The sequence below is a fragment of the Neopelma chrysocephalum genome, unplaced genomic scaffold (assembly GCF_003984885.1).
Source record: "Neopelma chrysocephalum unplaced genomic scaffold, ASM398488v2 Primary Assembly neopelma1_23, whole genome shotgun sequence".
Lineage (NCBI taxonomy): Eukaryota > Metazoa > Chordata > Aves > Passeriformes > Pipridae > Neopelma > Neopelma chrysocephalum.
This window is the reverse complement of record NW_020897691.1, coordinates 26,456,214-26,476,804: the sequence shown is the minus strand read 5'-3', so window position 1 is coordinate 26,476,804 and position 20,591 is coordinate 26,456,214. Positions and strand designations below refer to the sequence as shown.

The following is a 20,591-nucleotide window of genomic DNA, read 5'->3' as shown; positions in this document are numbered from 1 at the left end:
TTAAATTACAAGTATACTTTCAAGGTAATCAAATTCCTGATTATTCTGTGATTTATTAACTATTGCTCTGACAATGAGCAATCTGTTTAAAAGTATGCAAGATGATGTCTTTGACAAATTGTTTCTTGTCCAAAAATGACAAGTATGAGAATTACAGGAGCAACAAAAAAGCAGTGGCTCGAATAGGGAAATTAGGTTTCAGGTAAAATTGGAAAGAGGAAAATGACAAAAGCGAGTTAATCAAAACTGAAGAGGTGAAGCCTTATTTAGCTTAAGCTGTAGGGTATAGTTGTCAATGACACAATAGAATTTGCTAAATAGTTTGTTAAACTGACATTTGCGTGTATTCTTAGGGGGAATGAATTAGTTGAGATAAAATTTGACATACATAGCCCTTGACATTTTAATGCAAGTTTAAGCACTGCATTTCAAGCAGCTCTTGTACTCATTAGCAAGGCACAGAAGGGAGTTGTGCTTTCACTTACTAAACCATTAATTTATTAAGATAGTGAGATATTTATTAGAAATACAGCAAACCTTGCCAAATATACAATTTCTAATACAATTATTATAAATATGTATTTATGATGAAAAATTGGATGCCGAGTTCTGACATATGTTTCCCTCTACTATTCTAGTTGTGAAATTAGCTCTAATGATAGATTAGGTCTTACAGTAAGAAAACTCACAGAAATTTTGTCTTTAGGGATTAAATATAAGATACCAAAAGATTAATTAATCAGCAGTTATTTTACATCTACTGCAAATGAGCTATTTGCAACAGATAATTAAAACTGGTATTGGGTAGGAGAATTATGAGAGCTACTGAACCACCTGTTGAAAAATTTATGTTCAGTATTGTCCATCTTCATATTGATGTGTTTGCATAACTTGAGAATTTAAATCAGGGAATACCTTTCTCATTAAATTATTTTAATGCTGACATATCTGTCTTCTCCACTGCTGATTATCAAGTTGCAAGTCTTTTTGCTCAGCACAGAAACTTTTCTCTCCTGTATGCTGCTGTCTGAGATTAGATTTTACTGAGAAATTGATCTTTTTTGACAATATTTTAGGGTCAGACCACTGCCTTATGGAGAGCATCAGGCTTGAAGCCCACAGTCTTGATATGATGTACCAAATAAACTACTGAGTACTTCAACAAAGTGAGTTCTTTACCACTACTACCCAAAAAATATTGTAGAGTGATGTTCCCTTTTAACAGATTACACAAAGTAACCTTTTATTTTTATGAAAGAAAGTTACAGTTTATCATCAGTGAAAAGCGTTGGAGATGTTGTTTTCTTGAAAAGAGAGTGAGTATAAAAACTCCATGCCACATAGCCAAACAGCTGGGGTTTTTTATATCCTACAAACAGGTTGAGATTGACTGCACTCAAATATCTTGACAAAGTAACTTCAAACACCAAAGTTCTAAGCAGAAAAATACACCACGTGGGTATTATAAATTTGTATGAGAACATGGTGCATACTTAAAATTCTTAGAAACTTTGTAAAGTGTTAAAGTAACTCAGCAGATGATAATATACATTCATGCAGAGTGGTACCATTTTTACTGTTGCATTAAGTAAAACAACAGAGGCAGCTAGCATGATCCACGTTTGCATATCAGTTCATGCTAGAAACATGCACAGAAAGAGGGCTGGAAAGAGAGGTTTTATGCTCAACAATGGTGGTGAGGCACAGTCTAGGCACAGTACTCAGCACTGGCTGATGTGACTGCAGAACCCTCAACTCAGGCTGAGATCCAGAGGCAGGATGCAGATTTTAGCCTCTGAGGCTGCAAGAACTGTCTGAGACCTTGCTGAGGTTGAGGGAGAAAGAGATTGTGTCCTTGCCTGCAGAATGTTTGATGTGGCTGGGGATTTGTGTATTACCAAGTAAAGGACTGCAAGACCTTGTCAGCAGTCTGTGCAGCATCAGAGGTGATAAGAAAGAGATTAACTGATTTTTCTCTGCGACTCCGCAACCTGAAGCCATAACTGTATGAAAATAGAGGCAGGCAGAGTCTATGCCTGTTGGTTCAGAAATGGAAACTCCCATGGTGGTGAAGACTGCAAACCAGTGACTTGTGACACTGGGACTGGTACTTCTTCTTTGCCTGCAGATGGGCAGCTATGTGATAGTTCAGTGCCTGGTAGCAGGCAATGGCCTGGGAACTCTGTTCAATGACACGTGAGCCAGCTTTGCCTATGTCACCCAGAAGCATCAGGAGGAAACTGGGTGACAGCAGTGGTGTACACCAAGTGGAGTATAAGCCAGCAATGTGCCCTTGCAAGTAAAGAAAGCCAGGAGTATCCTGGGCTGCATTAGTTAGATAGCCACCAGCAGGTTGAGGGAGGTGATGAGAGCACACCTAAAACACTGAATCCAGTTCTAGGCTCCTCAGTACAAGAAAGACATGGACATCTTGGAGCAAGTCCAGGAAACATCCAGGAATATGATTAAGAACTTGCAATGTGTATCCTATAAGGAGAGGGTGAGAGGGCTGGAGTTGCTTAGCCTTGGAAGTCTCTGGGAGATTTTATCAACATGTAAAAAATATGTGGTGGGGTGCAGGGTGATACTTTTCTCTGTTCTGAGGACCCTTGTTCACTAGTATATGAGACTTGTCTAATTCCAAAAATGGCAGAAAATTTCTTAGGCGGCATCTGTCACTTCTCAGTGGCAGAAACCCAATGAAATGTGTTGTGAAATTCTAGTCTGATGGTCATCTGGTTGGAGCATGTTGCAAGCCCTTTCAGGTGATGTTGTTACAGAAGCTAGGATTGGAAGCATCCAAGTAATGCCCAGTGTCCATACCCAGAGCTGAGAAAGGTTACCTTGTAATTAAAACCAATTAAAAGGGTTTTCCATTAAAAGGGTGCTGGAAAAAGGTGACACTGTAGACATGACAGACACAAGAAGCTTTTTAAGAATGACTGAGTGGCTTGTGGAGGAGAGGCACTATAGATTTAATAATAATATAAAATAATATAAGAAGTTCAGCAGAAATAAAATCGTATATGAGATCTCTGTGAACTAAAATTCAGCACCTAAACTGGGTCAGCATAGCTTTAATGTTATATCAGCAACTGCCCAGAAGTTTGGAACTGAGTGGGTCTTGATGAAGGAAGGCTAAGAATGTAATGTCAGCTTTCTGTAACCCTTTGGCAGACTCGGTAGGAGTCAAAGAGAATGTAGTGCAAAAGAGTATTTCTTAAAAACTTGAATGTTCTTGGTGCATCTGGTAAAGGAACCCATGATATAGTCTAAAACATTGCACAGATCCTGGTCCAAGTTATTAACTGTTGAATAATTGTTATGTAAAAATAACCAGAAAATAATAAAAATGCAACATCCCAGGGGAATGAAATCTACCAAAGTGCAACTTCAAAATAGAAAAGATGGTGAAACATCTAAAAAAAATCAGGCAGCCAAGAGTTTGTTTAAAAATAAAACAGCACACACATGCATGCTACGTTTTAGAGTGGTTCCAAAAATCATAATACGTGTTTAAAGAATAAACTAAGGAAAGGTAATAGATATGAAAAGTGAACTGGCATAATTTATGAATGGACATTATGTCTTTTCCTGCAAATGAGGAAAATAGGTAGGAAAATAAGCTCCAGCAAATGAAATGTTAAACCTCAGTAAAAATGTGAAAAAGATTCTGAGTGACTGAATTGAAATAAACCTTTTTTCAAACACATCAGATTCAGGAAGTCTGGTAGAGAATTGATGGGCTTGAGAGATGATCAAAAGTGTTCAAGAAAGATAAGGTCATTGCTGAAAAACTAAATTAATTATTTGAATCAGTTTTTCTATAGAAACTGTCAGGAGGGTTTCTGCAATGGAAACGTTATTTTCAGGAGAGGAGTTGGAGAAGCAGTTGCAAACTAGGTTGTTAACTGAAGAGGTGCAAAAATAATTGATAAATTGAATAGTGAAAAGGAACTCAAGGCTATCATAGGTGAATTATAACAGTTATTATTTAACTCCTCGCTTTCAAATATTCTCAGTGACTAAGGAGTGTGAAGTGCCAAATGAAACACCATTTTTTTAGTAACATTAGTAACATTCCTTAGACATCCAAGGAAACTACCTGTTCAAAGCTAATAGTAGTAAAGAAATGCAATGAAGAATAGAACTGATAGAAAGATACATTTTGTGGGGGGAAGTCGTAGCCCCACAATTAAAGTTTGAGGTAGTGCAAAAGTTAGGCCGTGTTCCATGGGAGCAGTGGAGCTGATTAGATGGTTTCCATGGACACAGCCTTGGGTTGCAGGGAGTACAAGGTTAAGACGGTTTGATAATGTGCAGGTGCTTGGATTCCTGGGTGTTGTTGTGGGAATATGTTTGTGTTGTGTGTGAAGTTGGCAAACTCAATAAAGGCTGCCTGCTGCACTGAGCAGGCAGACATCTCGTCTCACTATCCTTGTGTGTCTTGTGTGTCTTGTGCGTCTTTCTTCCCCCACTGGACCAGGCCTCAAGACAAGATACCCTGCGACAACATTTCTTTGTTCCAGTTTAAGAACTAGGAAATATTAAGTGAATTTAGTATGAAGCAGGCTTAAAACAAGCAAAAGAAGGATCTCTGTCTACAACATGTAAATGAGATGAGAAAATCCTTATTGGGTGTAGATATTAAGGTGAGACTGAGTTTGTGGAAGTCCTTTGAGGCTTGCCAGCAGTATAGAAACTACCTGTAGCTCAGGAAATCCCTGAGTATTATGTATGCTTGCCTTCATCTTATTGTTAGCATGTTGGTTTGGATGTTGAGTAAGGCAGAGTACCAAGGTAGATAGGTCTTTTGGTTCTGACATGGTCCAGAGATTCTAATGTACTTGAGATGTCCTTTGGATATATTTGGTATATGTTCAACATTCTTGTGGGCAATCTATAAAAACAGAAAACTGTAATAGCAGCATTTGTTGGTAATGTGAAATTTAAAGTAATTTGTTCTATTAGCAGCTTATTATCCTATAAGAAAAATGCTATATGAAAATGAGTGTTGCTGAACGTAATGTGTTGCAATGTAATACATGCAAGAAGAAAAAAGAATGCTGATGGGCTAGTTTGGACTAAATTCTCTTCAGAGCAGAGCTTGTAGCATTCTCTACAGGTCTCAGAAAAAAAGAAAAAGTTGATTTATCATCATACTGAATTTTAAAAATGAAAAGATGTTGACTGCTCAGAATTTTCTCAAATGAAAAATTAGAATACTGTCAATTAAATAACTATGAGTTCCAGGTTTAAAAGGAAAAAAAACCCAAACAAACAACAACCCCACCAGAAGCAGTTATTTTTGTTGGAGTTTTTTAAAGAAACAAATTTCCTCCCATTGGGGCAAGTATATGTAGTGATGAAAAACATTACAATACAAGAAGAGAGTAGAGCTATATTAGAGAGAAGGGCAATTGGTAGACTTTAAACACTATGACTCGGATTCACTCTGTAGCTCAGGAAGCATTTAAACCACTTAGTCAGAGGAAGTGATAGTATATCAGAAGGATCACTCTCTAAATGCCCTCTTTCTTTTATTCCTTCATAACCAATTTCTTCTGGCCTCTGTTGGAGATTCCTAAAGATTCCATTTGGTGGAATATAATCCTGGACAAATTCCATGTTAAGGAAAGGTTTTCTATGGTTGAAATCTGCATAGCTTTAATTTAGAATGCAAAATAATGATTACTTAAGTATTGAAATTAGTGAATAAAAGTTGTCCATGAAACCTGAAGAAAATTTGACGTTGTCCCCTCATGGGGGCTTGGATTATGCAAATTGTAACAACCAATGAGTGGATTCAAGTATTCATATTTTCCTGGTAGACTCAGCTTTGGATATTTGCTCTGCTGTAGAACTATCATCAGCACCGTAGTTGCCTGTGTGAAAATGGAACTTGTTTTTACAGGACTCAGAGCTATATATGAAGTACTGTGATGATCTTGTATGGCATAGATGGATAGTGAGGATTGTGTTCACTGGAACAGTTTTCAGATCTGATTCAAAAATATTTGGAGGGCAGGGGCCATGTTAGTGTCTTGGCTGAAAATATGCTATCCTATGAACAGTATCTTACAAATAGGTGCAATGTAGTGGAGGGAGATGAAAAGAGGAAGTGTGCTCTTGAAAAACTCAGTGATGTCCCATTGTGAGAGTCTTATTGAAAATATGGTAAGTCTAATTTACTTAAACTTCTTTAAGTTAAGATTCTTACCATTTTTTCCTAATTAATGACAAATGTTATGAAAGTAGTCTTAGTTTCTTCCTTATACTCTCTTCAAGGAGTAGGAACAACTTGGTTGGATGCTCTTCAAGTTGATTCTAAATGTTTCTAGGGAGAAATTAATGATTTCATCACAGTTGTTTATAGGAGGAGAAATAGTTTACAATGATTAATTTTACCTGTAAAATTTTCACTTCAGATTCATTTTGATAAAGCTACCCAGTTTGAATTTTCTAGTCTCAGTGCCATTTTAGTGTACATATTTGAACAAGTGCCACAATTCACGCAGACCGTAGCTACATTTCCGTAATTATGAGAAATTAGTTGTTTTTTGTTTTAAAATGAAATTGTGAAACATTTAAAGACAAGCAAGTAAGAAAATATAAATGCAAGTCATCATCTTTATTAGATTAGCCTTGCAAAATAGATGTACTGCTGGCAGATAGATCCTTTTAAAAAGGGAGTCTGTTCTAAAATGGATGCCTCTTGCTTTATTTTGTTAATTTACATTTTAGTTCTGTGGACCTACTATGCCAAGGTGGTGATTTTTTCCCCCATCAGTGTCTGAAGACTAAATTTGTTCTTTTTAAAAAAGATATAAGTCAAAAAGCATGACTGCTATTTGTCAGCTGTGTCACTTCTGGTCAAGCTGGGTCTATTATTCATTCTTTTAACTCCTGTGGTCTCTTCCTTATTCTGCTACATGGATTTTACCTGCATCTTTCTGCCACCACCCCCAAAAGCTTTATTTTCGTCTTTTTGAAGAGATGGTCAAATTGCCGTGCTGCTTATCGTCAAGGTGCTGTTGTATCAGAGTGAGCAAGGGAATGTTTTCAGCGCTAGTTTAGATACATTTCTTCTTTAGCTCAAATATCAAAGTTCAGTCTTTAGTATTTTATTGCTTTAAACCCATCTATATTTGCTAGCTGTAAACAAGGAATCTCTTGGATCTAGTTTAAAGGAAGGAGGCGACAGTGTGAAAAAATACTCAGAAGAAATATGTTTCCTTGCTTGGAGGTACATATGATACAGAGAAGTCTTGAGGCATGTGGTTTTACTAAAATCCTGCTTCTTTTGGAAAGATCTATCAGTTTCCACTTGATCTATTGTTACCATCTCCAGGGGTTTTTTTAAGCTTACTCTCTTCACATGTCCTTTCTCTCTTCACCAGGGACTTGAGCAGTTCTCTGGTCATGTGTTTTTGTCCTATTTGTAGCCAGAGGTTTCTCATTCAGGACTTCCTCCTTTCTTCCTCTGGGGTTTTTATTACAATCTTTGTTTGCACCCTGTCTTTCTCATAGCATTTTATTCTGTTAATTTCCAGCCAACTATCTTCTTTTGTTTAATTACTCGTAGTCCGGAGCAAAATTGAGAAAGAGCTCAAAGTGAAATGCGGAGGAGGTAGTGATATCACCTGTTCCTGGAGATAACATGGTAGAAACCTAGAGGTGCTGATTCATACATAGTCAAGATATGATAGCTGCTCCTGGCAGAGCGGCTCCCAGTGATTTTGTGTACCTGGAGATACAGTGGAGCAGGATGCTGGACATGATGAGGTTTAAGGTTTCCCTCTTGATAAAGAAAATCACAGAATTTGTTAGGGTTGGAAGGGACCTCTGGAGATCGTTTAGTGCAACCCCTCTGCCAAGGCAGTGTCACCTACAACAGGTTACACAGAAATGTGTCCAGGGTGTTGAATGTCTCCAGAGAGGAAGAATCAACAACCTCCCTGGGCAGCCTGTTCCAGTGCTCTGCCACCCTCAGTGTAAAGAAGTTCTTCCTTAATGTTGAGATGAAACTTCTTGTGTTTTAGTTTATGACCATTACTCCTTGTCATGTCTCTGGGTACCACTGAAAAGAGTCTGGCACCATCCTCTTGCCACCCGCCTTTGAGATAAATGAGTAAGTTGATAGTATCACATAGCCAATGCAAGACAGTAGTTGTTCAGTCAGTCTTCTATCCAGTACCTGCAAAAACTCCAGGAAAGAAGAGCTATTGCTTTCCTGGGAGCAGTAGATTTACTGTCTCTTTCCTCAGTATGAGGCAGCCACTACTGAGTGAGTGCTAGCTGGGATGCAAAGTGCAGCTGTTAGCCTAAAACAGTGATAATATGACCATGTTCAATGACAGAAAATGACTGTGTGTCCTGACCTCTCACTCAGAGGATTGAGGTAAGATGCAACACATGTTAATTGCAAAGAATAAATAATTTTTTATTCATTCTAATGTTCTGCACATTTGGCTCAGCATCTGAACATTCTTTCAGTGTACCAGCCTGTAATAAAAATGCCCCAATTAAAATTTAACACTTCAGAATACAGGAAAATTAATGGTTTCTTTCCTCCCTCCCCCTAGGTGCTCATTAACCGTGGTTTGCTGTACCTGACTTGCTTCTTCATGTAGGCCTTTTCCAAGAACAGTTCTGTAGCAGCCCATCTGTTTTATTTAGTTGATTCACAGCTAATGTATGCCATGATCAAATGGCATACAAATACAGGAGGGGAAGGAGATCTCTTATTTTTGTTGCCTTGCCCTTGATGCTGCAGTTGAGGTCAGAAAGTCTCTTTATGAAGGAGCCACAAAGCCCACTTACCTAGAAGATTTCTGGACTTTAGGATAAGGCAGGCAGAGAAAGGAGAGGTAACCTTCACAGAAACCACAGTGTAGGCAGACATCTTTGGAAAAACAAATGCTAAACAGAGTTCTCAGAAGTGATAAAGACTTTCCTGGGGGACCAGCTGAAAACAGTTGCAACCCAGGAAATTGTTTCGCCTTGCTGAGAACAAGATTCAAAGGAGATGTATTATGTAAAGAGACAATGGGTAAGGAGAGATGCTAATGAATGCTTATTTTGTCTCATCTAGCGGTTGTAGCTTTCAGTATTTCAAGAGTTACCTTATCCTGGCTTTTGAATGCACCTAGTTCAAAAGCCTTTTGATGATGATCCCTCTAAGAGGTGCAAACTGGCACCTGTTGAATTCTCAGTCCCATTCCAAGTACATATTCCTTCTGTGGACAATTTGGCTTTTTAAAGAAAGAAGGTATTTTACATTTACAAATGCATTCACACAGTGTGTGTGATGATATTTGTTGTCATAATTATAACAGCTTTGATGCCATCTAATTCCTTACTGCATTAATAATTTTTCAGATTCACACTTCTCTAATTAATGGAAGGCCTAGTGCTGATGATCCTTCACGTGAATTACTAGAATTCACCTCTGCTCGCTTTATTCGCCTGAGATTCCAGAGGATACGGACGCTAAATGCTGATTTAATGATGTTTGCACACAAAGATCCAACTGAAATTGATCCCATTGTTACGAGGAGGGTAAGTTCTGACAAGACGGTAGAAATGCATGTGTAGTTGCTCTCTTACACTCGTAAATGCTGTATCTGCCTTTGTTTGCCATAGGAAATTTTGGGAGATGGTGAATACCTGTTTTTACGTATCAAAATCCTGGTGATGCAGAATTCCCTGTTCACTCAATTTTGTTATCTTCTCTGGACTGGAAGTAACAGTTTTATCTTTTCTGCTTAATGCTGTTATTATTGACATAAGCACACAGCTCCTTTGACTGCAAACATTTGGATGCAGGTATTTGGCAAGTGTTTGCTGTTAGTGTCCTCTTGCCTCTTCTGCTGCTCAGTCCTTTGCTGCATTTAACGTTCTTTGAACACTTCCTTTGAGTAGAATTTCTAATTGTACTATAAGTAGTAGGGTCTGAATATAGCACTTTTAGCATTATCGTATGATTGAGGCTAGAAGTAAAAATTTTGCATTTTTGCTTTAGCTTAAAAGAATGGGTGCAGCACTCAAACTCACACCATACCCCGGTCTTGTCCACTGTCCCTTGTGTGTACACACCCGTATCTCTTCTTTCTGTAATCTTTACTTTCTTTCTATGCCTCTTTTCCTGCTGCTTAAATGTTGTGTGTTATTCTAGTTTTCCTCTGATTTTTCTGCTAAGCATTCTCAAAAGCTGGTTTGGGGGATATATAACTTGCCACATTTTTTTCTTTCTGCTCACTTCTTCTTCCTCTTGGTCACCATAGTTTTCTTTTGGAAAGTTTAAGTCACCAGTATAGTAAGTCCTGTTGTGAAAGGAGTGTATTATTATCCTTGGCTTTAGTTAATATCATTTGTCAATGGTGAATAACTGCAAAGAAATTTTTTTTTCTTCTGTTCCATATTTCTGGGTTTTGTTTCCTCATCTAAATACATAGAGTAATGGCTATTTCTGAAAGTTTGGAATAAGCCATTCTCTTTTATATTACAAACTCAGAAACCCTTCCTGTTCAGTGCAGTTATTGCAGCCTCACTAATCATGGAAACTATGTGTTTATGTAAAAGTGGACATTTAATAATCTGATTCTAAGTGACTAGAAATGCAAAATTAAAGTCACATTTTAAAAATCATTTTATACTCGTGAAAACTGAGTGCAGGATGATTCACTGATTTCTTAAACCAATGAAGAACGGTAACTTCTGTGTGGCATCTCTCCATGAGGCTGTCCTCAAAGGAGCAAGGAGCAACTGAAACTTGCCATCCTTGTCAGAAAACAAAGGGTAGCCACAAATTATATATTTTCTGTGTTTCGTAAGCTTGACTATGAGTGATAGGAGTTCTTATTTTGTTTAATATATTTGTTCATGATCTGATAAAGAGGTTGAACACAGTAACAGCAAAATTTGCAAATAGCGTGTGTTTGGTTTGTTGTTAGTTGTTAGCATGTTGCAGGACCCTTGCCAAAAATAGATGAAAATGGACAAGATTCATTGTTCCCAGATGTTGTAATACATGATTATAAATATCTTTCTATCCTTCATTTTGGTTAGGGCTCTTAATCCTCACCAAAGAAATAAGAGAAATTGTCAAGTGGCAGAACAACAGATCAAAAGTACTTAAATCTCAGTAGTGAAGACTGTTCCATGATCATTCAAAAGGCCAATTGTGAAAAACAGTTCTTCTCTCCACAGTGCAGTGAATGCCCAAGTTAGACCCAACTAAGGTGAACAAAGGTGTTAGTTTTTGTTCTAGCTTTTCTCTTCTCCCTGTCATCATGCCTTTTCCTTTTCATGTTTTCTGAAGGGAATAAATTCTGTAGCATTTGACTTCTCATTATCCAGTGTGCATATAGCCTTCTCCTACTCTCGTGTTTGTTGTATGCTGTGTATAAATTGACGTGGCTCTTGTGACTTCAAACAAATGGAACTGTGCCATTTTATACCCTTTCTTTCACTCAGCCTGAGTCTGTTGATCAAGACACGGCTTGGATTACACTGCCTGCTATATTTGTAATAGATCAAAAAAAAATAAAGCAAGACCTGACACTTTTGTCACCAGAAATGAATTCTGCAGTTTGGCACCTGCATTTTACAATCCACTTAGCAATTCAATTTCTGTTTTGTCTTACAGTATTACTATTCTATAAAAGACATCTCTGTTGGAGGCATGTGTATATGTTCAGGTCACGCGAAGGCTTGTCCACTGGATCCAGTGACCAATGTATGTATTTTTTTTTAATGTGACTTATTTATAGGGTGGAACATGAAAAAAAAACAAACTTACAAACCTGATAATGAAATTCCTCAGATTTCTGTGAATTTATGTCTGTTCTTTATCTAGAAGAAAATCAGAAGCAGTGCCAGGATGAAACAGTGCTAGCAACCAGAATGGTAAACATTCTTTCAATGTCAGCAGAGGCTTTCCTGAAATGAAAGAATAGATTTCAGATAATTCAGTCCATATTGGAAGTTTCTTAGGAAAAACAGAAATCTGGGTTACTCTATGTAGCTGTAGAAATGAGCACTGTCAGTCTTTCTTTTCCTCCTTCATATTAATCAAGGACTTTCCTAAATGATTGCCAAGTATTTAATTGATACTTGTAAAGAAATGATGACTCTAGAATGGTGCATTTACTATGCAGGAAATATTAACTGAGTTATCGGTTAAGCTAATCTAGAAAATCATGAGTTGCTTATAATGTCTTCCAACTTCTAACTTTCTTTTTGCACATACACAATATAATAAAAACATAAGCAATATAATTGACATATAGAAATATAACCTGTTACTGATTGTCTAACTGTATGCACTCACTAATACAAAATTTCCTGTCTACTAATATTACATGCCACAGTGTGGGATCTTCTCATACGCTATTCACTTCAGTAGGAGCTTTATAGGATTTAAGAGAAAATCTTGTTTGTATTTGACATTAAACCATTTTGTAGAAAATCATTTAAAAAAAAAATCTTACAGTGAATGCATTTACCGTTCTAAGCAGTTTCTATGGATCCTTGTAAAATTTTTGCAAACTCCTTGGTTTAATCCTTCTGAGCCTTTTCTGTAGTGATGTGTATAGCAAGTGTTGAACTATTGTTTCAGATGACCTTAGTGATCGAACTGCAGCATTGTTAGAATTAGGCCACCTGTTAGAATTGGGTCTGTCTCAGAAAATAAGTACTGCTACTGCAATTAATACATTCTTCAGATAGTATGGGTACTAGATAAAATAAAGCCTTTTGGAGAAGTGTGGTATCCTGTTTTACAGGATGTCAAATATGTATTTGTTGTCTGACCAATATGAAAAATAGCATAAGTGAAACAACTCAAGCCAGAAGAGATTTGGAGGTTTAGCTTTCCAGGGATACTCTGTAGACTGAGCCATTCCAAAACAGGCTTATAAACATTATGACTGTAGTTGTTATCAGAAAGAATCTTTCCCTTAGCATTGCAGAGAATAAACTTGGGGGAATTTAGTGCCATGCTTCTCTGAAGCATTTCTTAACTTAGCCTTGTTTTGCAAGATTTATGCTTTGTCCTGTGAGCCATAGAATTTTTCTAGCCTGCTACTTTGACCTTAAATGGCTTCACAAGGACCACAGAGAATCCCCTTCACTGAATAACTATCAAGCAGCTAATTTTTACTTCTCATTTCTCCAAACCACAGTTTCTTTTACATTTTCCAAGCTGCTTTTGTGGCTCAGAGAGTTTGGGTGTTCTATACAGCAATATTTTCATACTGGTACTATGTGGTCTGCTGAGGAACTGAAAAGTGTCTGAAAGGCTGGACTTGTGCCTCAAGGGGAGGGTCTAGAATGGCTCACTTCTTCTGAGGTCAGATCAGTTTTCCTGTAATGTGACACTGTATTTGAGGGCTACCAGGACTTCAGCTTATTTATTGTGTTGGGGAACTTTCATTCTCCCATCCTCCTTTCTTTATCCAGTTGAAATTTAGTTCTCCCGCATCCTTAGATTCTCCTTAGATAATCTGTCCAACAATCTTCCTTTGCTTTGTGGCTGTTTTGTTAAAATAGAGCTACAGAAGTTAAACACATATAGTGAATGGAGGATACATAAGTGAATAAAAATGAATAAACAAAGGAATTAGAGAGTATAGCCAGTCTCAATGTTTTCATAATTTGAGCTGGAATGCAGATTATGTATACGGACAGATTCTTCAAATCATCACATTGTGTAAATATTTGTTTTTCTTTTAAATTAGAAATCCATCTGTCAGTGTGAGCACAACACATGCGGAGAGACGTGTGATCAATGTTGTCCTGGTTTCCATCAAAAGCCTTGGCATGCTGGCACTTTCCTGCATAAGCATGAATGTGAACGTAAGTTAAAAGCAGAACAGAAGAAAAAGTTTATTGCAACTGCTGGTGAAAACTGAAATTGGGTCCTAAAAGATTTTACAATTAGTTTTGTTTCTAACCACACTTGTTTATTAATAACATTTGATGTGATGTTATTCGCTTGGTTAGATGGACTCAAAAGACTTTACAGAAAAATTACATGTCGAATTGTGTTTTTATTGAATGTGGAATATTTTATCATAACATGTGGAATATTTTATCATAACATAGTGATACTTGGGCAATATTGTATAATTTTTTTTTCTTGTTTGGTTTTTATAATTATGATGGGGGTTTTTTGATGAAATAACAGGACTGTATGCTGGTAAGTAAAAAGTCTTTTTACAGATTTTTCATTATTTTAAACTTTAACAGCATAATTTTTGTATAAATGACACTTTTATATGTTATAATGTTCATCCTTGATGAACATTATATTTTTATATGATCAAAATGCAATTTGAATATCTGATTTTTTTAACAGAAAATACAAAGTATCTAGTTTTCCAGCATGGAATGAAAACATACTTAGAAATGTCACCTTCCCACAGGGTGGGAATTTCATTTTCAGCTTTATTGTAGTAAGGGTCGTTATAATTGAACTTTAACATCTTACTTCCAGAGGTCATATACCACTTATATTTCTGAACATAATAAAATCTAGTGCTCCATTACATATAAGTGTTTATTCATTTGTAGGTTTTCAACTTGCCATGAGTGATTAAAAGTAAACAAATAGGAACAGACATGCCCATATTAAAAGTAGCCATTGCTTATTTGTGTCCCGTAAACTTTGGCCACAGAGGTTATTGTTTCAATTAGGGCTGTGTCTGCGCTGGGAATGCATTCTGGAATGAAATCAGGGTAACATTTATTTTCATGTTTAACTTTTGAGAGATACTTCTTATGCCCTGTTCAACCCTTAGTGAATTGTTGTACTGTCATGGTGGAAACAGTTCCCTGGGATCTGATTCAGATGTAAGGAGAATGCCTCCCTACAATGTTGACAAGCTTTGAATTTCTCTGTATGCGGAAATGAATGTTTTAATACCACAGAGGAAGGGAGAGAAAGTGAGCTACCTCATTTTTACAGCAACAGGTTATTAGTTTATCTTTTCTTCTTGGGGACCTGAAGTCTAGAGTTCAGATATGAACTTCAAAAGAAGTTTTAAGATTGGGAATCCTTTTGTTCTGACCCAGTTCTTACATGCATATGTGCAAGTCAAATATTTTTAGGATGTCTTTCAGCTTTCATTTGACTTATTTTAATTTACTCATACCATTCTGCTGCTTTCCTTACAGCTGCTCTTGTATTTTAAGTTAGATGACTCTTTCATGAACAGTATGTGTGTGCAATCAGCAAAATGTTCTTGACTATCAATTTAAACAGAAAAAAAAGAAACAACCTCAATCAAAACATCATAATTAAACTATGTCTGTCAACTTCCATATTCCCTAAGACAAAATATTGAGGGAAAAAAATACAACATACAGAATTATGATGAGACCACCTTACTTTTCAGAAATGAAGTACTAAATGAATGTTTGGATGTACTACCAGTTACCGTATACAGCACCAATGACAAAATGTTGAACGACTCTTTTTAATACCTTAGTAACAGTGGGGCATCTCCAGTGGGAATGTATTTGCTAACACATTCCCTCTCTTTTAGCGTGCAACTGTCATGGGAAGACTGAAGAGTGTTACTATGATCAGGATGTTGCAGACAGAAATCAGAGTTTGAATATCCATGGAGAATACATTGGGGGTGGAGTGTGTGTGAATTGTACAGGCTACACTGGTGGCATAAACTGTGAGACCTGCCTCGATGGATACTTCAGACCTAAAGGGGTAAACTCCTGTTGTCCCTTCTCTGTAAAGCTTGGTGTGCAAACCATCACTTCATCAGGGGAAGTTCAATTATTTAAAAGAGATGGCACAGTTTGGACTGCCATTTTATGAAGGTTAACTTCTAATTCTTACAGTGCAGCAGTTGTTTTTCACAGCTGGAAATCTATAAAGTTAACAGTCAGAGAAATATGGAAGTGAATTGTGTTGATATGAACAAATGCTCTTGAGGTCAAGGCTTCCAGCTAGTATTTCAATTTAATTTAAAGGAGGATATGGTCCTGTAAACAGAACTTTTGCCTCAGTAATGAATTTCAAGTTTTGTTATCAAAGCTCAAAGAAATATTGCTATTTTTGATATTGATGACAGTGTGTAATTTTTATTTTTAAATGTAATGTAGAATTAATAACCACTGAAATTCTATAGTGTCTCATGAATGTCTTTAAATTTCAGTGCAGGGGGAATAGTTTTTTGTATTTTGTCATATAAGACTGTATTTTCATCTAAATTGAAACTATCAGAAGATGAATCTTATGTTGGGTTGTATTGTTAATATAGGCCATTCCTGTGCTTTAGACAGGTACGCTATTAGTGTGTGCTTAAATTGCTTATATTTCACCTGTTTAGTTTCAGTTGGGTAAATAATGGCCTTCAGTCTGATTGGTTTTCAATCCTTAAACACAGAAAACATCAGCAAATAGCAGTGATTACATTTCCCCTGATATACGGGGCTTGGCCTTAGAGCTTGAGAAAAGGAGTACTGAGAACCAATTTCTTCAGCAGCAGAACATTTGCTTGATTTTTTCCTCCGAATCAACTTATCATCCAGCTAATAGGGATTTGATATGTGAGAGACAGTGTGTGTGTGTGTGTGTATAGTGTATCTATAGTATATGTATGTACCTACTTCATACAGCACTTCTAATTTATATTCCTAGTGTGTTATTAGACCAAGGTTTAAGTTTGGTTGAGGTAACATTTTCAAGAACGATTATCTAATGTTCACTTTTCTTCACTGACTTTTTGTTAAGTTACTGACTAACTAACTTTAGTTCGTTTTTTGAATCATGCTAGAACAACTGAGCTACGTGTCAGTATTACTTTAGTTAGTAGATGCTTAAAATCTACTTCATTACATTTATTGATTTTAACCATATACGGATCGGTTACAACCTCTATACCTGGTTTTTTTTTGAAGTTGAAAACCTATCTGTATCTAATTCTCTTACATGTTTCTGAATGAAAATCCAAAATGTAACTTTAATGGAATCATAGAACGTAGAATCATTTATATTGGAAAGGATCATCGAGTCCAACCCTTAACTTAACACTGCCAAGTCTACCACTAAACAATGTCCTTAAATGCTACATCTACACTCTTTTAAATACCTCCGGTGATGGTTACTCTACCACTTTTTTTGGCAGCCCTTTCCAATGCTTGACAACCCTTTCTGTGAAGCAATTTTTCCTAATATCCAGTCTCTGGTGCAATTTGAGACCTTTTCTTTTTGTCGTAGACTGTGTGGACTTAGTTTATCAGCTATCTCATTTTTGTTAAAGTGTAAGCCACTTACACAGTTCTCTCCTCCTGTTTTTTAAGAAGTAAATGAAAGTTTTCAATTATTAAAGGTAAGATTTTGTTTTGTAACCTCTTTATTTTTATAGGTGTTGCCAGATAGCCCAGATCCATGCCAGCCATGTTCCTGTGATCCAAATGGGTCTTTAAATGATACCTGTGTCAAGGACGAGAAACATGCAGCAGGAGGTAAGATCCCTCAAAAATATTGATGTTAAAGATGAAGTCTGACAATAGTCAAAGAAAAGCTGAATCATGGTTTTGGTATCTTTAATAAAAAAAAAAACAAACATAAAACTCTGTTTTTTTAAAAGTTTACTCATACAAACAGTAATCCAACTGCATTGTTTTGATATTTTTTTTTAATTCATATTTGCAATTTGTTGAGGCTTCTTTCAGATTTGTGGCTTGCAAACTTGGGTATATTTGTAAGATATGGAAAATATTGAAGAATTTTGGCTTTAAAGAGCTTTCTTCTTTTACCACAGAGATTAAAACTGGTGCAACAAATATGCTTTAATGTTTTTTCCTATCTAAACGTATTTCCATTTGAAATCTAGAAAAAAAATCTGTTTGAAAGGTATTTATGTGCTTTCTCTATTACTAATATAGGATTGCAAGATGTTTACCATAGCCCTGTAAAAGCTGTCTTCACATAGACAATAAACTGCTTCATTGTGCTTTGGAAACAATCATAGAGTCATAGAATCATCTAATCAACCCGGTTGGCAAAGACCTCCAAGATCATCAAGTCCAACCCTTGATCCAATACCAGTGTGGTTACTAGACCATGGCACTAAGTGCCACATCCAATCTCATCTTAAAAATCTCCAGGGACGGAGAAGAGACAGATGCCCACCTGGCTACAACCTCCTTTCAGGTAGTTGTAGAGAGTGATAAGGTCTACCCTGAGCCTCCTCTTCTCCAGGCTAAACAACCCCAGCTCCCTCACCCTCTCTTCATAGGACTTATGCTCCAGTCCCTTCACCAGCCTCGTTGCTCTTCTTTGGACCTGCTCCAGCACCTCAATATCCTTTCTGAACTGAGGGGCCCAGAACTGGACACAGTACTCCAGGTGTGGCCTCACCAGCGCTGAGTACAGGGGAAGAATCACTTCCCTGGTCCCGCTGGCCACGCTGTTCCTGATCCAGGCCAGGATGCCATTGGCCTTCTTGGCCACCTGGGCACACTGCTGGCTCACGTTCAGCTTCCTGTCAATCCAAACTCCCAGGTCCCTTTCTGCCTGGCTGTTCTCCAGCCACTTTCTGCGCAGCCTGTAGCACTGAAGGGGGTTGTTGTGGCCAAAGTGCAGGACCTGGCACTTGGCCTTGTTGAACTTCATCCCACTGCAATCAGACCATCTCTCCAGCTTGTCCAGGTCCCTCTGAAGAGCCCTCCAAGCTTGATGTCATCTGCAAATTTGCTAATGATACACTTGATCCCCTCATCCAGATCATCAATAAAGGTATTGAATAGAACTGGGCCCAACACTAATCCCTGGGGGACACCACTAGTGACCAGCTGCCAACTGGATGCAGCACTGTTCACCACCACTCTCCGGGCCCGGCCCTCCAGCCAGTTCCTAACCCAACACAAAGTGCCCCTGTCCAAGCCATGGGCTGCCAGCTTTTTAAGGAGTATGCTGTGGGAGACTGTGTCAAAGGCCTTGCTGAAGTCCAGGTAGACCACATCCACAGCCTTCCCCTCATCCACCAGGCGGGTCACCTGATCATGAAAAGAGATCAGGTTGGTTAGACAGGACCTGCCCTTCCTAAACCCGTACTGGCTTGGTCTGATCCCTTGTCCATCCTGTAAGTGTTGTGTGATTGCACTGAGGATGATCTGCTCCACAACCTTGCCAGGAACCAAGGTCAGGCTGTCAGGCCTGTAGTTTTCTGGGTCCTCCTTGCAGCCATTTTTATGGATTGGTGTGACATTTGCCAGCTTCCAATCAACTGGGACCTTCCCAGTGAGCCAGGACTGTCGGGAAATGATGGAGAGCAGCTTGGCGAGCTCTTCCGCCAGCTCCCTCATCACCCTAGGATGGATTCCATCTGGTCCCATAGACTTGTGAGGATCCAAGTGGCTCAGCAGGTCACTGTTTCCTCTTGGATTACAGGGGGGCTGTTTGGCTTTCTGTCTCTGTCTACCAGCTCTGGAGGCCAGTTGTCCTGAGGACAGCCTGTCTTACTGTTGAAAAGTGAGGCAAAGAAGGTTCATGTACCTCAGCCTTTTCCTCACCTTTGGTGACTATGTTCCCCCTCATGTCCAACAAAGACTTGTTGGAGTTCAAATTGTGCCTTTGTCTCTCTAATTTTCTTTCTATATGACCTAATTATATTCCTAAACTCTTCCTGAGTAGCCAGCCATTTTTCCATAGTAGGTAAGCTCTCTTTTTTCTCCTAATTTCCTTTAAAATCTCCCTGTTCAGCCAGACTGGCTGTCTTCCTCACTGGCTTGCCTTTTGGCACACTGGGACAGCCTGCTCCTGTGCATTCAAGGCTTCCTTCTTAAAACATGTCCATCCATCCTGGACCCCTTTGTTTTCAAGGACTGTTTCCCAAGGTGCCCTCTGAACCAGTCTTCTGAGTAGGCTGAAATCTGCCCTCTGAAAGTCCTGGGTAGAAGTTTTATTGATGGCCCTCTTTGCATCCCTGAGTATTGAAAACTCTGTTATTTCATGGTCACAATGAATTGAAATATTTTTTGGTTCTTTTGTTGTAAAATGTCTGAAAATACCATACAAAGATAACAAAACTTGAGGTCAGTTCTTAAGAGGTGTTTAAATTGGGCTAATTACAATCTATTGATGAGATGTAGCAAACCTTTTTTGAAATAGAGATTAATGGAACATAAAAGCAGCATGACAAAGATGCAAATACTGGGCCAAAGGTGTAAAATCTTCTGTAATAACCCTGTACTGATTGCATCAGTTCAATAAAATGATACTGATTTACTGTCACAGTAGTATTGGTGGTGGTTTGATCTTGACTGGCTGCAGCTGCCCATTCAGCCACTCTCTCACTGTCCTCCTCAGCAGGATAGAGGCAGAAGATAAGATGAGGCAGCTCTCTGGTTGAGGTAAAGATCAGATTGCTTGCCAATTACCACTGTGGGCAAAACAGAGTTTACTTGGGGAAAATTAATTTAACTTATTGTCAATTTAAATAGATTCAGATACTGATAAGCAAAAAAAAAATTAAAAATACACCTCCTCCCCACTACCACAAGTGGTGCAGTGTGATGGGGAGCAGGGGTCATAACAGTGCCTCTGTGACACTCCTTTC

General features: G+C 38.0%; 1 protein-coding gene across 5 annotated transcripts in view; it reads left to right on the top strand.

The window, feature by feature from the left end:
* LAMA2 (laminin subunit alpha 2) overlaps nt 1-20,591 on the top strand; it is a 363,498-nt gene that overhangs the window by 123,983 nt on the left and 218,924 nt on the right. For all 5 annotated transcript variants that reach the window (XM_027691351.1, XM_027691382.1, XM_027691393.1 and 2 more), the window contains exons 5-9: nt 9,382-9,561; nt 11,651-11,740; nt 13,743-13,860; nt 15,552-15,730; nt 17,394-17,493. In XM_027691351.1, the coding sequence (XP_027547152.1) occupies nt 9,382-9,561; nt 11,651-11,740; nt 13,743-13,860; nt 15,552-15,730; nt 17,394-17,493 (667 nt within the window). The remainder of the gene's footprint in view (nt 1-9,381; nt 9,562-11,650; nt 11,741-13,742; nt 13,861-15,551; nt 15,731-17,393; nt 17,494-20,591) is intronic.